The sequence below is a fragment of the Python bivittatus genome, unplaced genomic scaffold (genome assembly GCF_059951505.1).
Source record: "Python bivittatus isolate LINGU-HERP-01145 unplaced genomic scaffold, Pbiv_v1 ctg000610_np1212, whole genome shotgun sequence".
In the NCBI taxonomy this organism is placed as follows: Eukaryota; Metazoa; Chordata; class Lepidosauria; order Squamata; family Pythonidae; genus Python; species Python bivittatus.
Window position 1 is genome coordinate 31,432,188 of NW_028277088.1, and position 27,227 is coordinate 31,459,414.

General features: G+C 37.9%; 1 protein-coding gene across 3 annotated transcripts; it reads right to left on the bottom strand.

The window, feature by feature from the left end:
• Nucleotides 1-1,753: 1,753 nt before the first annotated feature.
• On the bottom strand, nucleotides 1,754-26,904 carry GSDME (gasdermin E). 3 transcript variants are annotated; one of them, XM_025169745.2, is made up of 10 exons: nucleotides 26,800-26,904; nucleotides 25,225-25,470; nucleotides 21,968-22,160; nucleotides 16,096-16,267; nucleotides 14,827-14,947; nucleotides 11,748-11,933; nucleotides 9,598-9,674; nucleotides 8,662-8,842; nucleotides 6,247-6,320; nucleotides 1,754-4,276 (listed from the first exon to the last, which is right to left on the bottom strand). In XM_025169745.2, exons 2-10 carry the CDS (start codon nucleotides 25,439-25,441, stop codon nucleotides 4,037-4,039), a joined length of 1,461 nt encoding a protein of 486 aa, XP_025025513.1. In that variant the 5' UTR covers nucleotides 25,442-25,470; nucleotides 26,800-26,904; the 3' UTR covers nucleotides 1,754-4,036. The 3 variants fall into 3 exon arrangements, with proteins under 3 accessions (XP_025025513.1, XP_007433151.1, XP_007433152.1); XM_007433089.4 differs by having other exon boundaries at nucleotides 9,547-9,674; XM_007433090.4 differs by having other exon boundaries at nucleotides 9,547-9,674; nucleotides 26,780-26,904.
• Between the last annotated feature and the right edge of the window lie 323 nt (nucleotides 26,905-27,227).

Genomic DNA, 27,227 nt, shown 5'->3' on the forward strand with positions numbered 1-27,227 from the left:
GGCACTGTAACAGAAGGCACACTTCCCAGGTCCTGATAGATGACACTGTTAAACTGAAGAGACCCAGAGCACACCAACCCTGCCAGCTATTGTCAGCCAAGCAGATACCATAGAAGATAGGTGGTCCCTCAGATAACCAAGTTTCAAGGGCAGCTCCACATAGAGCACATTTCAATAGTTGGGCTGTGTAGTGACTAGGGCATGAGTAACCATCTGGAGGGCCTCTCAATCCAGGAAAAGGTGTAACTGGCGTACCAGCTGGAATTGTGCAAAGGCCTTCTTGGCCATAGGTGCCATCTGCTCATTCAGCAGGAGCTGAGAGTCCAGGAGGACCCCCCGATTGCATCACTCTTCAATAGGAAACGCAACCCTATCCAAGGTTAAAGTTGAATGTAGACAGCAAGGACATTGACCTTGATGGAAATATGCAAAAATCATTGTCTAGGCAAAGGGGGCTGAAATAATTTGTTTTGAGAAATGATATATTTGGAAGTAGTTTGGGCAGATACCTCCCCTGATTCACTGGAGTATAAGCAGGAGGAAGTACAGCAAGATTCTATTATAGCCAATCTCAATACAAATAGCGATAGCTCTCCTATGGAGTTGATTTTCTGGTCTGGTCTATTCTGTGGGGCTGACAATAGAATATTGCCAGATCCAGGCAGCCCTAATATCCACAGCCACTTTGTCTTAGTAGAACTGAATCAGAGCCAGTGCCTGCTCCAAACACTAGGACAGAACCTTGACAGCCTCACGTGGCCAGCCTGGGGTCAACAGATATAACTGATGATATTGAACCCCAAACCTGTGGATGACCTCACCCAGTGGGGACCAAGCAGAGAAACTTAATAACTGGAGATCAGACAGGTAAATAAGAAAAATGCAGAGCTAGTATGACTAGAAAGGAGTGTAATTTGGGCAATATTAAGCATCTGAGGGATACTCAGCTAAAAAAGAGGCCAAAGAAAAAGAGCAAGTAGAAAGCAGATGACATAAAAGCATGCAGTGGTAGCAAAAAAGAGAATGAGTTCTGAGCTTGCAGAGGCTATTTGAGGCAACAGATGATAAAGACAAATTGAGGACCTAAGAAAACACTGGATGATAGAAGCAATTATACTGAAAAAGTGAATGGGGTTCCTCTTTGAAGCCTAGTATACATTCTGTACTTTAGTATACTGTGTCTAGTATAGGAGAAGCTCAATTTAAGACATTTAGTCATTCCAATTAGGTTACCAGCAGAGCAAAAGCAAGTGGGTGGATGAAGAGCAAACAGCAGCCCTGGACCTTTCTTCCGTCTGCTAACAAATGATCTTGGCCTGGGCTATAGAAGGATACATCCCACTTCTCTTTGCATAAGTCCCACAATGGTTTCCTTGAGCTTATTATAGAAGTACTTGACATGCATTTGTTTTTCCTAGGTAGGTTTTCTGCACTGCTCTATTTCTTTCCTTAAAACCATCCTCAAATGTCTCTGGATTATGCCACATTTTCAATTCTTGATGCTGACTGCCTGCAGCAAGAGGCAGTAAGCAGGAGGCACACTTTGCCCCAGCCTTCTCTGCTGAGGAGCATCACTTACTAAAGAGCATCGCTCCCTTGATGCTGAGGGCTTTGGGTAGGAGCAGGCTGGCCATGGTGGCAGGTATGTCTCTGAAAGGAAAGGCTGTAACAGCTTATCACTCCAGTTGGGGGCTTTGCTGATATAGAAGGGAATTTTTATTTTGTAACAACACTTTTTACACCAAGGCAGGGGTTCTGTGATTTGCAAGGCTGCTTTTTATTCCTCATTATTTACAGATACTCAGCATAGATAACATATATTACACAGTACATATTCATGTAGTATACTGTTTATTCTACTGTAAATGCTTATGCTGTAGTAACATGTATTCACTATATACAACCCACTGAAATAATGTGAATTCCTAGACAGTGATATAAATATACCCTGGGCATTTGGCTGGAAGGTTCAAATACAATAATCTTCCTAAAAGCATTCTTTCATATAACACACGAGAAACTGTTGCCATTACCTAAGGCAGCAATGCAGAACTTGGCGCTTTCTAGATGCCTGGGACCTGTGGGGATACATATGTGGAGTGGGCATTTTCCCACAACAGACATGTATCATTCAGAATTTTTCTACGGGAATTCTGAAACTTGTAACCTCAAATATTGCAGTATTTACTCAATTTACTAACTTTTTAATTGGGATTCCAAAGGAAGATGGCACCCGAATCCCAACTGCAAAGAGTCTGCTTGAATGTACTGCAAGTATTTTTCTTCCCTGTTCTCCCTCTTTCCTCATAACCTGCAAGTGGAAGTAGGCTCCTTACCCAGTGATGGTTGGCAGCAGCATTCTCTTCTTCTAGAACCTCCCTTTTTCTTTTTCTTGTCTCTCTCATTCCTTTTTACTGTGTTTGAAGTTTGCTACAATTTACCTTATCTTATGCAGTGTACTACTGACACCAGAGAGGTCTGGCAGGGAATCTGGTCCTCTTTATCAACAGTTGATTTTTTTTTTTTTTAGTAGTAGCTGAAACAGTCTGCCCTCAGATCTTGTCAGGTATAATCTCGGCTTTGTACTCAGTTTCCTGGGCAAGTTAGTTATCCTTTAGACTCACTAGCTTGTCAGATCCACAAGGCAGCCATAATACTTTATGAAAATTCTGTATGTGATCAAGTGGGGAAGACTTATCTACAACACACCATCTTTTCCTGGCAGAGGCCGAACCTATTAGGACATTACGTTTGTGCTTAATGATTCAGTTTATGTCTTATTTGAATTTGGTCAGTTTTGAAAATATTCTGCTTCCACATAATTCTATTCAATTAGAAAACCCTCTAGTACATACAAACTCTAGTTTATAAAGAGAACAAGATAAAATTATTAGCACTGAAGCACAATGACCAATACAGGTAGTCCTCGCTTAATGACCCTAACTGGGACTGGAAACGCCACTGCTAAGCGAAGTGGTTGCTAAGTGGGAAATCATGTGACCATGACTGTGCTTTCTAACTGGAAAAAGACAAGACTAGTCAGTTTCACACCTTCAGCTTTGTTTGCCTCTTAACCACTCCCCTGCCCTTTGGAATGCTGGAGTGCCTGCTTACTGTTTCCAAAAGCAACGTGATTGTGCCACAGTGCAGGGCTGGGAGTTGTGGGTGCACTACACAAACAGCTTAGTCTCTTGAAATCCACTTCTCTCCAATCTCTCCACTTGGGGGGCAGGGAAGAGGAAAAAAGCAAGCAATCTCTGAGACAATCTCTCTTTTGCCTGACCCATTCCTACTGCTAGCACTATTGCATTATTTTCAATGAGTAGAAGAGCAAAGAGTTTACTTTCTTGCAATCCCTTTCTCTGCAATCTCTCTGCTCTGCAAGGGGACTAAAAATAAAAAAAAAAAACAGGTCAGTGTGGAAGAACAGGTTGCTTTCTTCCCCTCCTATTTGAGCCTTCTCCCCAGTGGTAGCACGGCAGAGCTGCCAATAAATCTGCAATCTTGAAACAGGTGTAGGTGGAGATGAGTGTTCTGGAAGCTCTGCAGCCACCTGTCCAGAGTCCAGTGCTTTTGTGGCTCTTTTGAGTCTGGGTCAATCTAATTAGGTATAGTTTAAAAAAAGAACCTGTGATAGTCAGGCAGAAGACAATGCATACTGACTGTAACGGCGATCATGTGACTGAAGAACATTGCAAAGGTCGTAAATGGTTGTAAATGAGCTGTAAAGTTATTTTTTTCAGCACTGTCGTAACTTCAAACAGTCACTGAACGAATGGCTGGTAAGTGAGGACTACCTGTAATCTTTCTGTACTTTAAAACAACATAGGAATGTTAAATATTTCACCAAGTATCCTTGCATAGATTTTTTTATCTTTGTATCTTTTCATTCATATACTTCGTTTCAGTGTTTGCTTTGCTCCAATAACAGTCCATTGGCTGATAGTCTAGTTGCATGGATACAAATCAAGCAGGTTCAGCTCTAAGAGGCATTAAACAGAGATGGTTGCAGTATTAAACCATCCAAACAGCTTCATCAGTTCTTGTCTCTTTCACAGCCTAATGTGTGGAGGCCATTCAATGCTATATAGAGAATGATTGGGGAAAAACTGGATTTTTTCATGGTTGCAGCTTTGATAGAAGTCTCAGTCATTTCCAGATTAATGTTTGATAAAGCAAATAACTTCTGCGCTATCCGAAACCTTTCTGGGTGAGCAAGTGGAGCTAGTATAGGATCTGCAAGTGTCATTGTGCCATCCTCTGAGGTCATATTAGGCTGTTCAGAGAGAGAAAGGCATTGATTAAAGGCATTTCCACAATAGTGCAATTTTTCCTTCAATAATGAAGGCAAACAGTTATGTGTAAAGCCTACTGATCTAGGAATGGAATGTTTTGGGAAACTCTGGAATTTTGTTCCTTTTTCAAATCACATCAATTTGGCCACCGGAGGCTATCCAGCAGTTTTCCAGAAATTAATCCTCTGAGATTCTGGAGTAGAAGTTTTTGCACATTCTTAATAATTCAACAAGTTAGAGGGTCAATGTGATGTAATGCTCAGAGTATGCTACACTAGATTGGGGAGGCCCAAGTCCAAATACCCATTCTTTGGACAACCTAATCACCTAAATGTTCACAAGTTTTTTTGCGAGAATCAAAAGAGGGAGAGTTTACTGGAGGAAATGCTGGATATAAATGAAATGGAAAAATACAAATAATAAATCTGTTATCCCAGCCAAAGCTCTGTGCAGCAGCCTCTTCAATAGTAACACCATCTGTGAAACACACTTTCCCCAAAAGCAATTCATAAGCTACAACTGTTAGCAACCTCTCAGGGTGGGGTGGGGACATGTGGAGTGTCACTAATGAACTCAGAGCTGTCAATTAGTTTAGCTCTGTTTCCTTTTCTTATCTTAGGCTTTAAATGTCTTTGGCTTATTGTTTCATATTCCTTTTCAGTACCCTACATAACCCAATTTATTGTGAAAAGGAACAACTCATGTCTATTGTTAAGTATGTGTGCATTTGCATGTTTGAGGGCTGGACAAATCAGTCCCGATTCAGTACTGATTTGAGATTTGAAGAGGAAGGACTCAATCTGAGAACAAACAGATTCAAATGAACCTGCTTTGTGATTCCATTTAGGGGAAAATGTTTATAGGTTATCTAAATGCCTGTAGTTGATTCACTGTTTGGCAGAATGGCATGAAATGGAATGTAGAACTCCTAGAGAACAGTAATCCTGCCAAGGTTCAGTCAGATATCTCTAAGGGTTTCATATATAACGTTATTTTAGGTTTGGACACCCAAAAGAATTCTTGTAGGCACAGAGTTTAATATACCATTGGCTACTTAGGTCATTGTCAGAGAGACCATCATGCCATTGCACCTCACATCTCAGCACTCCATTGTCTCTTATCTGTAGCAATTCCTGAAGCAATAGAAAATCCACTGTATCTGTGTAGCACTTTGAAACTCTACAAAGTGCTTTGAAGCAGGTCATTACTTCAACTGGTAAATCTGCTTCAACGGGGTAATTCTATCAAACTTTCACCAAAGTGAAGCATCACTTCTGGAATGGGCAGGAGTCTGAAATTTCTATTTTAGAGTCATTCTGATGATGAGTGTTTATTATGCTGTATTAAAATATATTTATGAAAGGCAGGATATATTTATTTAAATAAATGAATTAATCAATACTTTTTTTAAAAAACTCAATTCATAACAGCACAAGAGCGTAAATATAGCAAAACCACCCCTGAACAATAAAGCATTAAAATGAGTAAGAAAAAACAGAAATAATCAATCATACTTCCCAAAAGATCACACAAAACAACTATCTATATAGAAACGCTGCTGAACAAATTCATGTAAACAGTCACCATGTAAGATGTCCTCACTCGCAATCGAAACTAGTTCTTATCTAAGCAGATCAGCCTATCAGAACCATCTCTCTTTTCCCCCCCTATTGTTTTCCTATGCATCCCATGAAGGGAGTGGTTGATAAGTAACAACAGGAGCTGTCCTTTTGGACCACACTTGCAGGAAAAAAATTACAAGTATTTGGGAACAAAAGATCTCAATCTATTTCTGATAAGAGAATGGAGCTACTGTAGCCACAAGATAAACCAGAGTGGAGGTATCAATTTCTGAGAAGTCTGTTTTGAGGAACATATTTTTTGTTTAAAATGAGCAGATTGCAGAGTCTAATGAATTTGGGCAGGTGAGAATAGCAATAAAAGGACTTACCAAGAAACACAGAGTAGGGACAAGCTGGAGGTCACAGCAGGCTAGCAGCAGGACTAGTGAATAACTTGACAGCTCTGACGGAAACAAAAGGTAAACAAAAACTTTCAAAAGTATAAAAGAATAATCTCTGCTCAGCACTGAATCACAGACCTTACTGAATAAACTCAAGAAAGTAGGGCAAGGGACTGGGGAAGTTCTCAAAGGCCATTTAGAATCAACTGCTAACACAGAACAACTCCTGCTGTGTCTAAAAAACCTTGTCTTGAGAATCTGTACTGCAATCCTGAAAGGAAAATTCCAAGCTGTAGTTTTGTGAACCATGCAACTGAATCTTGCTCTCAAATGACTACTGTTCAGACAATCTACCATACATACTTGCATTTAAAAGCTTTGACAGACAAAGTCTGGCTATTCCAAAATTGCATTCCCAAGCACTGATGCAAGAGATGGTTCTAGTTAGAAATGAAAACACTGAGAGGAGACAACTTCAACATGTATTGAAGAAATATTAAAATCGGAGAGCTAAGACAAAGGAAGAGGAAATTAAAAAACGTATCTCAAAAATAAAGATTTCACATCTTGATTAAGAGGATGGATGGCATCACTGATAAAGAATGCAGAATGCATGAACATATGCCATGTACAAGAGCCTGGATGTATTGAATTGGAGAAGGCAGTTCAAGCTCAGCATCATACATATATGATAGATGAAGTGAAAGGCTCGCTGGAGATATGACTAGAACTGGGTCTGTATGCTGTACAGACACTAGTGAAAAACACAGGATATGATGAAATCTCCAAAAACAACATGTAGTAAAGTAACAGAGGACCAAAAACATGGCCTTCAGATAAAGAAAAATCAGAAAAAGGATCTCTCTCCCCTAATACTGAATGAGCTTCTCCCTGTAGGAGCATATACTGGATGAGCAATAAGATAGGTAAGGGGGAAAAAAAGGGACAGAAACTTAACGCAAGATAGGATCAAGACAGAAAAGAGTAATCAACCATATCAAAGGGAAAAGTATCATGAAAGTTAAGAACTGGGGGGAAAAATCCTTTTGAATTCAGCAACAAAAAAAATCTGAGATTATAAAAAATGCAGTTTCATTTCAGAGAATGGGTCCAATCTAGCCTGTCACATCTATAACAAGATCAATACTTTTGACACAGAGAAAGAGTTTTTCCCCCCAAAAAACCAATGACATCAAAGACTGATTAGAGCAATGATTCACAAACAGTGGTATCATGACTGGGGCTCAGTAGTAGTCTAGGTAGAATCTAAGGTAAATCACTGCAAGTGACAAATACAATAACAATCTTTGCAAATACATAAATGTCATTCTTGGAAAAAGTGCGGGTTTCTATAATGTTGAAACTTAATTCTTTGATAAGGGTGATTAATCCTAAGACTCTAGACAAAAGATCCAAACATATAGTCCCTACTTTATCACTGAACAAGGAGTCAGTGATCTGAACAAAGAGTGAGGAAATGAAGACAATCTTAGTATGATATCAAAAGACAGAAAAGAAATGCTAAGCATCTGTAAAACTGAGGTGAGTCACAGAGATATTTAGAAAAATAGTAGTGTAAAAAAAGATTAATTTTGCTTAATAACAACTTTTCTGCTTAGAGACAGTTTCAAGTGGCAATTAATGATTTGAGGCTAGCTCATCTGGGACTATTGAAAATAATATTTAATTAACAAATTCGTATTTCTAGTCAGCAACCTTTTTCTTTGTCAGTTCAATTACTTTCTAAATTCTTACTTTAAGACAGCACTTATTTTAAGGCAGATTCCAAAACACTGTAATTTATACTACTGACATGAAAGCTTGAACCTTTCCTGTTTTTTCTCTTAGTAGCAGTGAATAAATTTGGCATACAAGGGGAATAGTAATCACCATGTGAATCTAAATGAAAAAGCCAGCATTCAGAGGCAGTTGAGGTTAAGTAATTCCTATGTAGAAAGCTAGGGAGATGGCCTTGAAGCAAATATTCAGAAACCATTATGTAAATAATGTAAAGAGGACAGAAGCATTCCTAAAATCCTGTGGAGATATTAGGAAAAGACTCAGGATGATTCCTCCCTGACTCACTGGGAGGGGAGAAGCAGTCAGACTTATAAGATTTTGTTTATTATAGCCTCTCTCAGTATACTTCTGGTCTTCCTGTGGATGTGTTTCCTGATCTGGTCTACCTTGAAGGGTTGACATTCCAGCATCATGCATCTAGTTCTGCATTCCTTTATACTTGCACTGAGGATTTCCTCTAGATTCACAAACTGAATTTACAAAATGTTTTCCCTCTGCACCCATGATACGATCAATCTGAAACAGCAAATCTTATTTGCTCTGAACAAAACTTAATTTTAATAAGAAAACTGCTTATTTATTTATTCATTTATTCTTCTGTACCTGCCACAGCACTGAGGAGGAGATGAACAGCTAAGAAAAGCTCCTTATTGTGAATCAATGGTCTGCTCTGTAAATGGACACCTACAAGCTGCAGAAACTCCTCTAAACATGGTTCCTCTGGTGACTTTAATTCCTCCATTACTAGGATTCCTGGACTGTCCTCAGAACATATATTGTCCATCTGCAAAACAAAACAAAACAAAAAGGGAACAGACACAGGGGCTGATTTAGTCATACTCAGAATAAAGTTAATCAAACTGAGTTTGACTTCTGATTGCATTGACATATCTATGATGTTTCCTTGACAACAATATGGAAATGGTTTGCCACTGCTGTTTTTTTAAAACTTCCATGTAGCTTACAGCCCTGGGAATTATTGATGATTTCCTATCCAAGTCTTAAGCAGGTCTAACTCTGCTTAGCTTTCTTTGAGATCGTCAAGGTTGGGTAGGTGATGCCACCTGCTGTGATCTTGAAAACAATGATGCGTAAATCAGGCAAGACCAATATAAGTCCTGTTGATTTCATATTATGTGAAAACCTAATTCCTTTGAAGAGTCTACAGTGCTAGAAAATGTGGAAGGAAAGAAAAAAATAGGATGACTAGCAGTAAGGTGGATGCATTCAGTTACAGCAGTAATGGGAGCACTGTTAGAAGATCTGAAGGATCAGGTTGAAGATAGATCATCCTGAAAAAGATCCATCAATGTAATCACCAAGAATCAACGCTGACTCAATGGTAATAATCATAATTTTGCTGTAAATATGTAATTAGAAACATGTAGGTTATTGGATCAATCAAAACTACTTTTCTTTCTTTATAAAGAACAAGCTTTAAAAATAAGAAGAGGGAAATTGTGTGTATGATTAGGAAATAAAAATTACCACATTTTCTAATTGCATCACTGTTTCTTCATGAAGCAAAAAGTGACACACCATTCGGTATAAAGCTCTCTGCTTCTCTTCTGATAGGTTCATAAAAGGTTGGAACTGGGTCTTTAACTGGAGGACATCTAAAAAACATATTAAGCAGGCATTTTTAATCATTAGAGAGACTCAGATTGGAGAGGTTCAAAAGCTAATCCTAAGAATTCTGAATGTAACATTCACTAATTTCATGTAGCAGATTGTGTGTGTGTGTGTTGGAAGTATAATGCATCATATGTATTGGCCTTTTTATGAGGGATTTTTACAAAATTGGCCTTTATGCTGACACAGATTTCAAAAATTCATCCTATAATTTCATGAAAGAGGAAATTTGTATGTACAGAGTACTAGCAGAGAAAACCAGAATTCAAATGAAATACAATTCTGTGATAGTCTGGATGTGCTCAAGCGCTAGGTTTCTGCATCATGCAAAGACATAATGTGGCTCATTTGGTTAGCATGTTACATGAAGTTTAGTCAGTAAACCATTGTTAAGGCAGTAAACCATTGTTAACAGACCATGATTTAGCACAGTGGGTGATACAGTTCAGTACTGAGCCATTTATACAAAAGTATGATAAATGGATAAACAATTCATTTAAAAAGCAGAACCCTACAATGAGAAAGGTAAAAATGAAGCTTCAGATCTGGTTCAATTGCAAAGATGCCATTGCACTGCTTGAATTGCTAGAGTTGACTAACACAGCGAAGAAGTTGCAAACTACCCCTCCCACATAACCAGTTCTTAAATCACAACTTTCTTTTATAATTAGATATACAATTAATTGTACATTGAGTTTTCACTATCTGTAAGTGGGGTCTCTAACATGATCCTAATTTGTAGTTTTTCTATTTTACTATCAGATTAAGCTGTTGCTAAGTAAACCTCTCCTGAAACAGTTAATCCAGAAACTGCACTTCCATGCAGGCACTATAAACATTATTGATTTGGAACAGTTTGGCAGGGACAAAATATAACCAAAATAGTTCATAATTATGTTTATAGCAAGAGAAAGTATACCTTCCATACTGAACAAAAGCGCCACATTCTGCAATATGTAAAATCACCATAGAGAGGTCTATAATATGTCATGGAAAAGCAAAGTCATCTTGAGAAAATATGCACAAAGTAAAAGCTCCAGAAATAAGCAATGTGTTTTCAAAGTACATAGCAAACATATTTTCATGCACAGAGGTTAAAGAAGTCATATAATGTCATAGATTAAAGGAGTCATATAAAGATAAAACTAAAGCCAGTTTTATTGGTTTTTTGTTTAGTACAAAATCCAACAAATGCTTTGGTATTTAGCACCTTGCTCTGGCTATTTCACTATTCACACCACCTAAGTGCTAAAAATGGCTTCATAAAAATTATCTTGTTTTAGGATGAAGAATGTATCTTTCTCTTCAGAAAGATGAGTTTTTTTTATAGACTAGGATGTTGATATCAGTTCTGAACTGGCCTGAGCCCTCCAACTGAGCAAATGGATAGAGATTTCTAACAGGGTAGGAATTACTACTTCCCATTCATCCACATGTATCTTCCATTTTTTTTCACTGCTGTTACACATAACAAAATTAGTTCTCTTTGATTCTGCAGGGCACAGAATAAGGTTCATTCATAAGTCAAATATGCAGTATCAATATATAACTATTGCATTAGTTATGCATGGCATATACCTATAAGTTAACTCCACACATAATTTGTTTTTTAAAAGGGAGATAAAATATTCTTATGTCATTGATCATCCTGTAGCAAGTGTGAAAAACAGCAACGTTTTAAGACTATTGGTATTTTTATTATCCATCAGCTCAAAGAGATGTAAAAGCATAATAAGGGGGACAACAAAGGCACTCTTACAGATAGCATGGGGAGGAATGGGGAGGGAGCTCAGGGTGGAGGTTGCTAAAGCAATACCAAAACTTCCATGACTTGTAAATGTTGTAGCTCTTAGTGTTTACAGCTGGTGATACAGTTTCAGGAGGAATTAACTGCAACTATTTTTGATGCAATGCTCAAATCTGCCTTAACCCCCCCTCCCATTCTAGAACCACATTTCTGACATTATTTGAAAACACAAATTGAAAATATTTTTGGTTTAAGTTAGCATAATGAACAGGACATCACTCTATACATCTGAACAGGTTCCTAATCCTACCTTTGCTTAGAATGCTTAGTGAAGCACCAGTTGGAATAGGGCTTTCAGGCCCAGGCAATTTCTCATTATCCACAGCATCCAAGGGATGAGGGAAGCAAGCATCTTCGAAGGCCAAAGAACGGTAAGATGGCCCTTCTATGGCCCCCCTTTCAAAACCACCTTGTTGATCATGAAGGAGGCAGAATTCTACAAAAAGAATGGTTTGGTTATCTTATCAAGCACTTTGAAACCAAAAATACTACTCAGCTAACTTTTGATTTATAGCCCCGACCCGATAATACTGAGAACAACAAATAAATTATCTCTCGGTAGTCTTATTAGCACTAAGCCATTTTGTTAAATCATGGGAGAGAGCTTGCCCATTCACAAAATGTTTATCCCGGTGGGAGTAACAAATCGGAAATCACCAATTTCACAAGAGAAAAACAGATGATGTTCCCTGTGATTTTCTTTAACAATCAAGATGTTTTCACTGGTACATATGCTGTTCTAGAGTCTCCACTGGGGAAAGGTCCATCACACCTCTGGTAAATTAGTTCCATAGCATTAAGTTGGCTGGACTTGCAATTTTATTTATTTATACATACATGCATACATATAATATATACTGTAAATATAACATTATACAACAGTGACTCTGGGTGGCATACAAAGCATTTATTTATGATAGTGTAAAATTAATTAATTTAAAATTTTGATGTTTGTAACTTTCTCAATGATCAAACAATGAAAAGAAAGGTTTCTGTCCTTTCTTACACAACGTCCTCAAGATTCTTGCAAAGCTGTAATTAAATGCACAAAGATAAAGAATAGAGAACGGTTTGTTACTTCAGAACACATGCAAGACAGATATAGTAAAGAAATGTTAACTCATCAGTGTACCATTGGAAACTCCTGACCAGAATGTAAATACAAGTGTTCTACCTATGCATCCATTCTCACTGAATCAAGGGCATTCTAAGAGAGAAGCAAACAGGGCAAAAGCAACAACAACAACAAAAATCTAGAAAAAGGATGTAATTGCACATAAACACACTCTGTGCTACAGAACAGGAATGAAGCCAGCATATTAAAACCCCTTAAGACATCAAGACAACCTATACAATGTGAGAGGAAAAATGTAACATAAATGAAAGCTACTCTCCAAGAGAAATGAAGCTCAGATGGGGTGGTCTTTGTATGCTAATAAATCAGTTTTATCTCAAGACACTCATATCTAATATTGGTTTGCTAATATTTCTGCCTACATGTCTGCATCCTCCTTCTGAATGCTGCATCAATGAAGTGGGAGCTAAGGCAGCTTTAGGAGAAGCAATATACTGCATTTAAATCTGTAACTTTCATCTGGGCCTCCCCCTCCAAGTCTTTCCTTCCAGAAATATTAATGCAGATCTTTATTTAAAACAAAAACAAAAACTAGCATGTGGGCAGGTTTTAGTGCCTTTGTGACATCACCAAACACTAAACCACCCCCTCTCCCCACCCCTCTCCTTAACCTGGTCATATTATTATAACTCTGTGATATTAACTGGCAAGAACACACTGTGTTTTTGAGCGTTTATGTCTAAAGCATTCAGAGAATAACATAACCTGCATAACTGATAAACAAGGGGGAGATACATTCCAAAGGCACACTGAAAAGTAAGTCAAGGCAGACATTTGAAAAATATGTGAATGCTCAAGTGAACAAAAGAGTTTCATTATGATTTTTGAGGAAATACTTTACTGCTCAGACTGTAACAGGAACATTTGAAATGTATGCCAAGAATATTATACTAGTATAAAAGAGACAATGCTACAGGTATATATCAAGATTTAGAGATAGCATTAATTCTGATATCAGATTCGGATCTTTCTTGAAATCCAGTTGGAAAATTAACATCTGAATAAGGAAAAAAACCTTATTAGAGTGCAACAATGATAATTCCTTGTAATTTGCTGCCTTATAACGTCACTGAGTGTCACTAGAACTCTTAGCACATTGTAAATTTTAGGCACAATTTCTTGGATGTTCACCGAAGAAATGGATGAGAATTTCTAGAACTTCTATAGATGAGAACATTCCACTATAGATGCTGTGAACAGGTTGATCATTTCAGTACAGAGGAACATTTTCAAGACATTTACTGCATGTCACAAAAGACAAAAAGCAGCCTCATTCCATATGGAGAAGTTGGGGAGCCTTCATCACACATAGGAGCAGCAGACTAGTTTAGGAGATGCAGCAGACTAGTTTAGGAGATGCAAAAAAGGCTATGAAGCACACAGAGATGTATTCTACAAGAAAAAGAATGGCCAAGGGTCTCTGGTGGCCCAGAGGTATCATTTATAAACTCCTCCCTAACCTGAAGTGCCTATCTGACTCTGCCTAAAGTAGGGTTAGTCTTGCAGAGCAGAGACATTTATTATTTGTAAGGTTTCAAAGACAAGACAGCCAAATATTAAAACCCAGCAATACAGAAATGAAAGAAGAAACAGTAATACTATAAAGGAGGAAAGAGATTAATGAACTGTAATCATCATTATGTTCAAATAAAGCATTCCCATATGGTACAAGCATAGTTTTGGAACTTTTAATATACATATTTTCACTTTTTCATTTTAGATCAATGCAGCCTGTACTAAATACCATCATATGGCATCCATATTTTAAACATTTCATGTGCAGAGATTAGGTCTTAGTATCTACTCTTAAGTTACACTAAGTGAGTGGAAGTTGATAGCGTAAGACAGGCCTTCTCTTTCTGCATATAGTAGAATCCATAATTTGCAACCAAATAAGATGCTTGAAGGCTTTGGTTTAACCTGCACTGACATCTTCTCATGTATTATACTTGGCTTCAGACTGTGTCACACTGATTCTAAATATCTGTAAGCCTCCTCTTCAAATGAGCACCAACTGTGTCCTGATGCAAAGTATGTATAAACTTGATGAACTCAAAATAAGATATTAAAAAAGTATTTTAGAGGACATTTATTGATGATCTCATTCTAATAAAAACCCATTACTCATCAGGATGAGCATGCTCTGTAATCCTGCCCTGAGGAAAAGGAGAGGGAGAACGGGCAGATTACTTACCAAATTGACCGTCACGCCTTATGTACAGCTCTATTACACCATAAGCAATTGCTGTTGGAGCAGGGATCTCCAGTACCACATTAGAATTCTTGATCATATTCCCATTTTCACTCACTGATACCTAGGAAGAGATTTAATCGCTGGCTAATTTGTGCAAATTAATCCCAAAATGCAATAATTTACACACCAAAGGATGTCAAGGAGTCATTTTGTAGAGTTCAAAAATGACTTTTCAATCACTTTTAAGTGAGTTAAAGCCAAATAATGAAACAGAAACAGAAAACACATAGACCTGAGAAATTTGAGCTATCATCTCTCAGCCCAATGCCCCTCATAGGATAGCCATGAGGATAAAATATGTGGCATGGGGGGAGGGTGTGTGTGGAGAGAGGTACAGCACCATGAGTCAAAGAGAGGTGGAATACATGTACAGTAAATAAATGAATACATAAATAAATTAGCATTTTTTGTTTTTGTAGGGTTTTTTTAAAAAAACTTAAAACTAGACATATCTCAAATGTATTTTCTCAAGTTTGGCTTTGCTAATAAGTGGGTTTTTAATTCACAGAAGACAGATCTACTACAAGTCTACTACAAAGAATTCTCCTTAATACAAATAGATCTTCTACCCTCAGAGAAAATACATTTGTGGTGACTTTCAGTTGGGGTGACCATCTCCATAATTAACCTCTTGTGAGCTTCTCTACTACTGAAAGAATTGGAGCAAAGGATTCAATGATCCTTTAGCCTCATCCAGCAATTTCTTTGTAACTTTTATTTGACTGACTAGCAAAGCTTCTCAAAATGGTTCTGTGTAAGTGCTTCATACTTCGATCTGAGTATTTTCACCTTACAAAAATGGTTCATATTTTGGGCCATCTTAACATTTAACAGCAAACACCATTTAACAGCAAACAGTCCTCAAATTGCATAGAACATGCAATTTTGAACAGTAGTGTTAATATTTAAACTTAATGCAGACAGCTTTATTTGTGCCTGAGAGGTGTACTTCTTTTTCTAAAACTTTTTAGGCTTCAAAGGCCACAGGGATGCGGTCAATGATGCAATACGTGACTGGAGTGGACAGGGATGAAATTTCAGCCTTTTCAGAAGGAGGGATTTAAAGGGCACAAAGGCTAAATACATCTTGCTGTGGGGGGGGGGGGGATATGGAAAAATGCAGTTGAAAATTAGCAGTTTGCTAGCAAATTTTAAACATTCATGGAATGCTATAATAGTTCATCAACATTCTTCCTTCTGCGTTCATACCTTTATAATTTTTGTACTTATTCCCACCATACCAGCCAGTTTTTCCTCTTTTTGAATGTGTTCAGATATTAAACATTTCTGAGTTGTCATTATTTTTTCCGTAAGGATACAAAGAACATCATGCTTTCTTTGGAGCATTTGTTGCAACAACGAAGTCTGTAGATTTATTGACCTAAAGAAGGAGAATTAAATACATTAAAAACTACTATAACAAAAACTCACTTTTAATAACTGGACATAGCATTGTTTTTCCATAAGAAGCTGATAAACAATGGAAAATGCTACTATACCAGTCAGAAATAACAGAAAACATGTTATCTATGTAATGATGTTAGATCATTGCATTTGGGTACTAGCAGCATATACAAAAACATACTGTCACACTGATAGTACTGCATTTATGACTCAGTTATAAACTAACATCAGACTTTTCAGTGCTCTTATCAGCCATCTCCCCAAATGCTTCATATTTGTCTCCCCCACGTATCTACATCCTTTTCAAAACTGATAGAGTATATTTATCTATCATTGCATTTATATTCATTCTTGAGAGGTCAGTGTGGCATATATGGGAGTACCTGTGATGGAATGTATCCACAAAGGGGAGGATGATGTGGTGGATTGCAGCAGAGAGCAAGGCTATCAGGAAGGAAGGGGTGCACTCCAGGAAGGGAGACAAGAGACAACACAGTTTGGAAGTGGAGCATGGGAAGCATGAGAAGTTCAGGATAGCTACTCCCTAGAATCTCACAGGGTATATCCACTAGTTGCAGTAGTATAGATTTAGTCCGGCAAGATTCTGTCTATACGGTATAAATAAAGGAACTGAACTCAACTGGACTGTTTCACATTGTTCTTGGGCTGGGCCTGACAATACCCTAATTATCCTACAATGACAACCCTATGAGGTAGCTTGGACTGAAAATGACTGGGGCAAAATAAGGTCAATAGTTGAATATGGTTATGAACATGGGTCTACCCAACTACCTTAGCTATACAAATAGTCCCCAGTTTAAGAATGAGTTCCATTCCCAAGGTCTGTCCTTAAATCATGTATGTATGTATGCATGTAAGCTGGAACAGTATCATTGTATAATATTGTATAAGTAGTATTATGCAATTAACTTGAACCATTGTGTATTTAACCCAAATCATTGTGTATTTAACTCAAATTTTGCTACAATAGGCTCTGTTCTTAATTATGGGTCATCTGTAAACTGGGTGTTCTTAACCTGGGGATTACCTGTAATTCAAACTAAAGTTAGCTACCAGTAGCATTTCTAAACTCCCCAGCAAATTTGTGGATGGATAATTTTTAATACTTTCTCTTCTCAGGGGCAAGGCTCCCCTTAGGATAACAACAGCATCACTACTGAAAAAGTCCAGTGGGAGTGTTAGCAAAATTTGAGAGTTTCTGACTCTCCCCAATTAGGATTCAGTCCAGCAGAAGATCAGACATGAAAACACCAGCTGAGATTTTAAAGTTTTATTGAAAGCAGGCCAACAGAGTCAGCTGGGGTCTCCCCTTAAGGCAGAGAAGAACCCCGATCACACCCAAAGAAAAAGACTTTATACATGTTTCTTACACAGAGATACAGCAATTAACAAATTGATTGGCTAAAATTGGCATAAATTTGGGATCCTCCTTATTACTGGGGGAAACTTATCTTCCCAATGACCTATTGGTTGCTAGTCAAAGGGCACCCCCTTTGATCTTCTGATATTTATTGTTTCATGGAATTCAGAGGTATTGCCAGAGCAGCTAAAGGGTGTTCTGAAGGCTAGCAGATTGAGGTCACTTCCTCCCATATCTTTATGGCCTTGACACTTAAGGAGACAGGATGTCTGCCCAATGTCTTTCAACAATAACAGAAATGAGAGAAATGTGTGAAGCTTCATGAACATTAGTTTCCTTGTCATCCCTTGGCTCCCAAATGTAAGGAAATAAAGATGAGAGAAACTGAGAGCCCTTTTCCATAAGGTTTCAGGAGGAGTTCTTCCATTATGTTCTCCTTTGGGGAAGAAAAGAGTGGGACAACAGGAAGGCTACAAACTATTGAAGAGGTGATTGCATAATGAAAGACAGAACAGTCTAATATACCCCTTCACCATCTTGTAACTAAATGAATACAATCATATGACAACTCCACCTATTCTCTTATCTAATAGAATAAAGCAGGTTTTATTTCATCAAACTGAATAACTGGCAAGAAAACAACTTAGAAGAATTCTCTGCCACACACTAGTTCAAACCATGCACTCCATTCATTCCACTGTAATGAATATTGATCAGGCCATGGCTAAAAACAAATCATGATAAATGATTTGTTTCAACTATTTAATGAAGTACTGAAACTAGAACATGATTTTCATTTACTTAAAATATATTTATTCTAGTTTCGATAAATTAAGATAATTTCAACAGAGATCAGATGAGGTTTCAACTGTGCAGTCCCCCTGCATCATCCATTTGTAATTCTCTAATGTTTCATCACTTTCTAAAAATCTTTTTCTGATTACAGAAAATGCATAAAGGAGGGAAAGACAAAATAGCTGTATAACATCTTTTGACTGGCAGCACTTTCAGCTATCTGGAAATATCCAAAATTTTCAAAATGGCATACAAATCTAACAACCAATCCTATCTGTTATATATAATAGTGTTAATGGGCCTCCTATATTGCCAACTTAATTATTACTGCTTTGAAGGCCATATACAAGGCTTTAAATATCTCAGCTTGATTCAGGTCAGTCTAGTAATCTGTTATTTGATCCCTGTTCCAAAGCATGATTTAGAAAACTGGAACTTTACCCTCTGTTACCTAAAAATGGGAGAAAAACCATAAAATGGTTTAACTTGTTTATGACAATAGGAATACGAAAGATTAAATCATTATGGAACACAGACCATTCTTTTAAAATATGTAATAACTAGAAAAAGAGGCTTGCTACAAACACAGGGCAGGAGAAGCATAGGTATTTTTGGGGGAAAAAAGCATCTGTATTAGTATTCAAATCCTCATGCAGATTTTTGCAGAATTGGCATTGTAAGAACGGTTGTCTCCACTTCCTCTTCAAGGACACTGGGGCAATTAATAGCTGCCTGGCTTCTTATATCTAGTAAATACTCCCTGCAATCCTATAACACTCAGCTTTATTTCCTCAGAACGGAGTTAATTCAACCAGAGAGCAGCAGTCTAATCCTCTGCCATATTCCACCAAACAGAATCTCGTGTCAGTTCAGTTATTAATCCGTTTAAAATACAGCTTTGCAATACATTTTAGATGAACGTGACACTGATATGCACACGCGCATACTCAGACACATTTCCTTCCTATTATAAACTTTGTACCTCGGCTCAAGTAGCTTTTGTGTGCTTCATTCTGTACTTTGCTTCTTTGTTGTTGTTTTAGGAAAAAAGTCTTTAAAAGTATGGGAGTCTGAAGAAGGAGGGGCAAGTGATGAATTACGCATTGGGACATCAACTCCACCCCTTACATACTTGTATGTGATGTTGTAAAGCAAATATAAAAGAGTGGAGATTTGTCATGATATTATGATGCAATTTCCTGTTTATCTCTTCTCTTCTGATTATTTCTGTATCATCTAGTTCAACAGAACTTAGATTAGGGTTTACTCAATATTTTGGTCTTATTGCACCCCCTGCTTCTGAGTAAGGACTGAGTAATTCATATTGTTGGAGATGCAGTGAGAATAATGGTTCATTAAAACATGATTTTGCAATCTCCTAAAGTTATTTTCTGGAATGACTGAATTAAATGTATCAGTTTGACTCTGAGATTCGTTTGAACTACTTATCTATTATGTAGAATGTAATGGATGGACAATGGAAATACTTTATCCATGTCCTTCTTACTGCTAAGAAACTAATCCTTCAAGACTGAAATAATAAACTTGTTGGCTCTAGTTACTCATGAAATTAAAGATATCTTACTTGCAATTTATAAACAATTTTCTTACAGACAAGATTAGGTATGGATGATTACAATTAAATTGAAACTTGTGTAAAATCATATATACACATATACACACAAACATATATGACAAGCCCTTATATATATAATTGTTGTCTTTCACTATTTTCTTTCTCTTCTCTTTGTTCTGTTTAAAGGCATTTTTTTTAAAATCACATCACAATGCAAGTTTTGTAATTTTGGTGTCAATCAAGACTAGCTGTGGGGACACCTATATTTAAAAACAAACTTTTCACAGAACCTCCCCATTACAACTTTTCCATTTGTATTATCTTATGCTCGAGTTCACAGACATAACTAGAAATTTCATGAAATATGCCCTGACAACAAAATGAGATAAACTAATCTTTCTCTGTGTTATCAGAAGAAACTGCTTGGTTATCACGTAAATTCCAAGTTTCAGTGTATCACAATCCCCTAACCAGAAAATATGGTGATACAGGTGATCTTCATTATTCCTAGTTCCATTACCTGTGGCTTTGTATGTCCACAGCTGCTGAAAAAAACCTTCAGCATCTGCAATAAAGGTTTTCATAAATCTGCAGTTTTGGGCTTATTTTTAATTTTATACATGCAGAAAATAGCAGACCAGGTTTTGTGTGTGTGTAGAGTACAGGTAGTCCTTGTTTAGTGACTACAATTGGTTCCAGCAACTTGGTCATTAAGCAAAGCAGTTGCTAAGTAAAAATCATGTGACCATGACTGTGCTTATGATTTCACATCAGCTTTCCTTCACTTTACAGTGTCAGAAGGATACTACTCCAAACAGCTGGATGAGCCCAAATGGCAGGGATGGTTTCTGGAACTTGACTCATGAAGAAGCCAGGTAAAAGGCAAATCTTATAGCCCTTTTTCCCCACTCCCCCACCCTTTGGAATGCTGACCCTGGTGCTGGTATAATTACCAAGTAGAAGGAAATTAATGCTTGTATTTACATTCATTAGAGAGGAAGGGATTACAAGAGAGTAAGCAGACACACAATGGGGAATACACATGGAAAGGAATGCCTAGTTGGCTGTCAGCTGCCAGCAGTGGGCCACTTAGGAGGCAAACAAAAGCCTTTTGTATGAAACTGATTAGGGTCTTATCAGTTTCAGATAGCATTGCCAGCCAGATGGAGGTTCTAATCAACTAATTAAGGTCACAGAGCTGAGCTAGTTAAATTGTGGTTAGCACTTTTTGGAGAAGTGCTGGGCTGCCCAAGAAGAGATAGCTTGTTTAGGCAATCTCTCTGCTCTGAGAGGTGGGAAAAAGAAGAAAAAATGAGTCAGCCACAGAACAAAACCTACTGACTGTAATGGCCAACATGTGACAGAGAAAGAGATGCTGTGAAGGTCATAAGTGCAGATATTGGTTGCAAAGTAACTTTTTCATCATAATCGTAACTGCAGTTGCTAAACAAGGACCACCTGTATATTGCTTTCAAGGTCTTATCAGTGATTGCTAGGCTGAAAGGGAAGCTAAGTGGAACCTTAGCAGATTCAGGCCTGGTTCGTACTTGGATGGGACACAAATGGGAAATACTGTAGGCTAGATTGGGATGTTGAAACACACCTGAAAAGAGGTAATGGCAAACTCCTTCATACCATTGAGAAGAAAATTGTACAGATGTGCCTATAAGGTCTGATGCGTCTAGCAGATGTCAAGCTTGAATCAAACAATATCATACTCCCAGATTAAATTCATATTAACTCCAGAAATCATGGTGCTTCATCTTCAATCTTTGCTGCTTTCTTCAATTCCAACTATCTCTAAAACTTTTCAAAGCAATTTTTTAAACCTCCTCACAAAGATGCCATTTTTAAAGCTGAAGATTTTTTTAAAACCCCGTAAAGTGAAACTATGTATAGATCTCATAAATGAATAAAATAAATACCTTCCCTTCACATCTTTCATAAGCTTGTGCAAGTCAACTTCTTGCTTTTTGAGATTTCCAAAAGAGGATCGGCTTTCCACAATGTCTCTTCCTCCAGTTCCTAAACTGATTCTTCCTAATGAAGTTTCAATGCTTCCTCCGATGCAATCTTCAAACTTGCCCTCATACTTCACAAAGTCAGACTCTATAATAACTTAGAAAAAAAGCAACATATCCAAATGACAGAATATTAAACTGGAGCACAAACAAATTATCTCAAAAATCAAAGACTAATTATAAACAACACCAGATTGAGACATCTACTGACTTACTATTCACTGATTTTCATTGCTCCCTGTATTTGAAAATGTTTATAATCCAGTGAATAAAGTAAGGGTGGAGAATTTGTGGTCCTTCACATGATGCTGAAATATAAGTCACAACTTCTTTGACCCAGTGGGTCACGCTAGTAGAGTCTACTGAGAGTTTACCAACGTTGCTTGGGGATCACACGTTCCCCCTCCTTGGAATAAATGGATCCCTATGCTATACTTTGGAAGGATTTGAGTCTTACAAATGTGTGCATGCATATGGGACATTTTAAGGATAATAGCAATCATTCTAAGAAACAGTTCTCTGAATTCTACCAGAAGTCATTCTCTCTACCTAGTGTGAAAACAGAACAGTCACAAAATAGAAGTCTTGTCATGCTTTGCCTGCCTGCCTCCTGCCTTTCTATCTATTTAGACCATCCCAATCCTGATGGACTCTGGACAGTACAGTGAACAAAGCATGAAAACAAGGACAAAGAAAATAAAAATAACTTGATACAAATCATAAGTTCCATGCTGATTACCCAGAGTCAACCAGGGCCAAAAGCACACTGAAATATTTTTTTTTACCCAATTGCAAAATGAAAGGAGAAGTAGGGCCAAGAATATATTTGGAAAAAATGGTACAGAACATACATTCTTATTCTGAATTTCTCTGGATAATGTGCAATCCTATGCTCGCAAGCTAACCCTTAATTCTGAGAGGTTACTGTATATTTAATATTCATTTCCTTCTACAACTTAAATGGCTCATTACTAATTACAGAATCAAATAAACAATAAGGGTCAGTAAAACAAAAAGAATTGTAAGAGCAGTTGTCCTGACACAGTTGAAGTAGATCAAGTTACAGAAGCTGTGGTAAATCATGCATGGTTCTTCTGGATTCCATTTTTGCCAGGACTGATACATCATGATAAACTACCTTTTTGAGAATGGGTTACTCAATCATGTCTGCCATAGTATGTATACAGTTACATAGCACTGATTCACCAGAATTCAACTTACTACTCTCCTTTCGTCCTCCACTTCTGTGGAACAGTCACTTCCACTTTTGCTTTCTTTTGTCCTTTTTCTGGACAAGGAAGCATACTTCCCAAAAAAGAATTGGGGAAACTAAGATGCTGCTGCTAAAGAGTGACATTTTATTTGGCATAATTCCAACTTCCTATGTTCTTTACTATAAAAGTCAGTCAGGGCAGAGAGTCTGGTGGCTACTAAAGGAGATGTAGATTCATGTCTCCAGGCATCATTCAAATATATTACCACTTTTTTTTTTTTTTTAATCTGCGCTCAGTCGTTACCGACTCTGCAGTGACTGCTTGGACGAGTCCTTGCAGTTTTCAAGGCAAGGTGTTTCGGAAGTGGTTTGCCAGAGCCTCCTTCCTAGAGCAGAGCCCAGCTGGTGAGCGCAGGAGGCGGAGTTTCCGTTGCTTTGCGCCCTTTTTGGGCGAGCGCGGTTTCGCGCTTACCGGCAACTGCTCCTGACTCCTTTTGCAAGGCGCCACCAGCATTTTTCCTCCCACCGGAGTGAGAGTACCCATTTATCTACTCACGTGAGTTTTCGAACTGTTGGGTTGACAGGAACTGGGGAGGAAACAGGAGCTCACCCTGTTAACACGAAGGCTGGACTCGAACCGCTGAAGCGTCGACCATTTCTGGCCGGCAACTTTCAGCGTCATTAAGCTGCTGCGCCATCACGTCCCCCTATATTACCACTAAGCCATGTTTATTAGCAGAGTGGATGGTGCATATATGCAAATTTTATTTTATTAGCTGCCTTGCATGCTCACTAAAGCAGAAAGGAAGGTTATATATCCAATAAAGTAAGATTCTGGTGTTCTGGGTTTTTTCTCCCAGAATGTGCCAATCTAACCATTGCAGGAATGGCTCATTTTCTAGAAGTAAATATTCCAGAATAGGAAGTGATTTGTAGACAATCTGTGAAATAGCCATTTCAGTAGGTTACAGGAGAAAAACCAGAATCCCACATTTCTGGTTAATTCATAAACCATAGTTTGCAAATCACAAGGCTGAGTTCCCACAGAGCCAAGCCAAGACTAAAAAAAAATTACATTATGATTTAGCATGATATGAGAACCCAGTCAATGAGATGCTTCTAATAGCAGTCAGAAGATCAAGATGGAGTGTCAACTGTACTCCACTTAAAAGAACAAGTTGCCAAGAATCTTCTGACATCTTTAAAAAGCAACAAATAACAGACTTCCTCAATGATCATGAGTTGTAACCCAACACATATGGATACCACCAGATTAGAAAATCTTAAATAGCAAACAAAAGCAACTTTCTTAAAGAAAACATATTTCTGTCTTAACAACTTTGATTATATTATTTTTTCATTCTGAAACTGCTAAATGGCTCTTCAGGATATTCTTATTATTGTGCCTGAAATCAATATAATCTATTTCCTTCTGAATAAAGACAATGATTTCCTAAATTGTTACAGATATTAATTTAGCAATGTTAGAAAAAATTGTTATCACCAATTACTGCTGTTGTGAATGGTCAAAATGCTTTCTGTGCACACATTGATGCATCCACTAAATTGGCACAGATGACCTCTAGCACTTACTCCTCTGCAAGTGATCGCATCAACTACTGCAAGCAGTCATTCTATAGCATAAATCCCATAAACTGGTATAACTTTAAAAAAGCATTATTTTCACTGTTTCACTGTAGAAAGTTTCATAGCTTAAATTAGTATCTAATAGATCAGTTTGGGCTATTTTGATTGTTCTCTGGAAGGTATCATCCATTTTCAACCAAAAGAAAGAACAAGATGACGTGTAAAGTAACACTGCTGTATCTGACTTTTTGAAAAAAAATAACTTCAAAGTTAAACAATATTAAATCAGGAACTATACAATAATCCATAGTACTTTGCACCTTTTCTTATCTCCTGTAACAGTGTGTAACTGTAACTCTACCTGGTTTTATAGGATCATGTACATCTTCAGCAAGCACATCATTCAATGTGATTGACAAGAGATGGTACTTTGGATTTTGCCAGCACCAGGTTTTCTTTTTCTTTGTGACTAAGTTCAGGAACTGTAATTTATCCAAGTTATTCAGAGATGATACAGAGATCAAGTCTCCCCCACAGTCAACCTCCTTCACAAAAGTTTTGGTTGCTTTTGCAAACATCCTAAGGACAGGAAATACTTAACAAAAATCTGCAGAAACAAAATCAAAAGGTGAGAAACACAAATACTGTGAGGAAAAAATGCCATTTATATGTTTAAAGAAGGTATTGATTTGTATTTTATTTATAAGATTTATACCCAGCCACATCTCACAACTCCGTTGTTGTAAGAAAACAGAAGGGAATAACTTACTTTAACTAAAAGTAGGGCAAATATATTTAGAACTACAGTACTGTAATAATTAGAGACATCAATTTGATTTTATATAGAGGAGTTGGTGACCATCAGCAACCCATATCTTATGCTAATGAAAAATGCCATTATACATTTCTTCAGCTTTTAAACTCTTTGGTGGATTTTTTCTTCTAACAGAATAATACTGGTTATTACTCTAGAGCAGTGTTTTTCAACCTTGGCAACTTTAAGATGTTGCTAAGATGCTGACTGGGGAATTCTGCAAGTTGAAGTCCACACATCTTAAAGTTGCAAGGCTGAGCAACACTGCTCCAGACACTATACCAACAGCATATGTAGTGTATGTGTAACATTGAGAGAACTGAAGAGGAAGCAACCATAGCTACACACTGTGTTTGCATAATAAATGTACATCTGTAAGTTGCAAGTAGAACAGGAAAAAAAGATATCAAAACAAGGCAAACCCTTTTCTGTTTAAATTCAAACTACAATGCTTTAAAGCAGTGTTTGTCAACCTCAGCAACTTTAAGATGTGTGGACTTAAATGCTCACTAGGGAATTCTGGGAGTTGAAGTCCACACATCTTAAAGTTGCTGAGGTTGCAAAACACTGCTTTAAGTAAAAGCTTTGAGCGTTTTTAGTTTTCATCACATGACACAGCTGTAAAAAGCTACATATCACACAGAGAAAGGGGGTGTTTTTCGCTTTCCCTCTCAATGCTAGTTTGGGTCATCGAGGCAATTTATGAGCAGCAGAAGAAAGAGCAGCAGCTCCTTTTCTAACCACACTGAACAGGAAGGTCTTTATGAGGATGGGGCGAGCGGAGCCGAGTAGCAGCAGTTCGAGTTCAGAGGGCAGGAGAGGGTGAACCCGGCCTTGCCTGAGCAGGGCTCTGCCTTGGTGGCCGAGAGAGAGGCAGAGGGACAGGAGCACGAGTAAACTCTTCATTGAAAGGAAGAGCGTGGAGGCCAAACGCGAGGACGGAGGGACGCTAGCTAGACTAGCGCGCCTTGGTACAAAATATCATTAGGCTGCACAGGAGGAAAGTTTAGCCAAGAAAGGACCAGTTGGGAAGAAAGAAATAACTTGCCCCGGTGCAGGAAAAGGCAGCTTTCACTTAGAGTAGCATTTGCAACCCCCTTACGTTCGCTTCCTTTTACTCACAACTCCCCAGGGTCGACGAGCGGTCCCCTTCGCAGTCGCTCCCGGCCTGAACTCTATCGTTCGGTCCTGTGGCTCCAAACCGCGACGCTTCGCTGTAGCCACGCCTTCCCCTGAGCCGCTTTCCTCCCCTGGTTCCCTTCTTGTACTCGCTCGTGACCGGCAGGGAAGGGGCGTGGCTAGATGCTGCTTCTGCTGCCGCCGCAATAGATATGAACCAAATGACAAACTGGCTCGCGAAGCAACGCAGCGATGTAGAAATGAATGGGATATAACGACGCCTGCGTTCATTTGAAAGCTGCCTAATTGGAAGGTGTTTTATTTATTTTCTTGCCTAATAATAATTTATACATTTATATATGCATGTCTGCTTAAGAGAGTACTTAAACTACATTTCTATTTAGGCAACTTGAAATATACTAGGTCTGTAT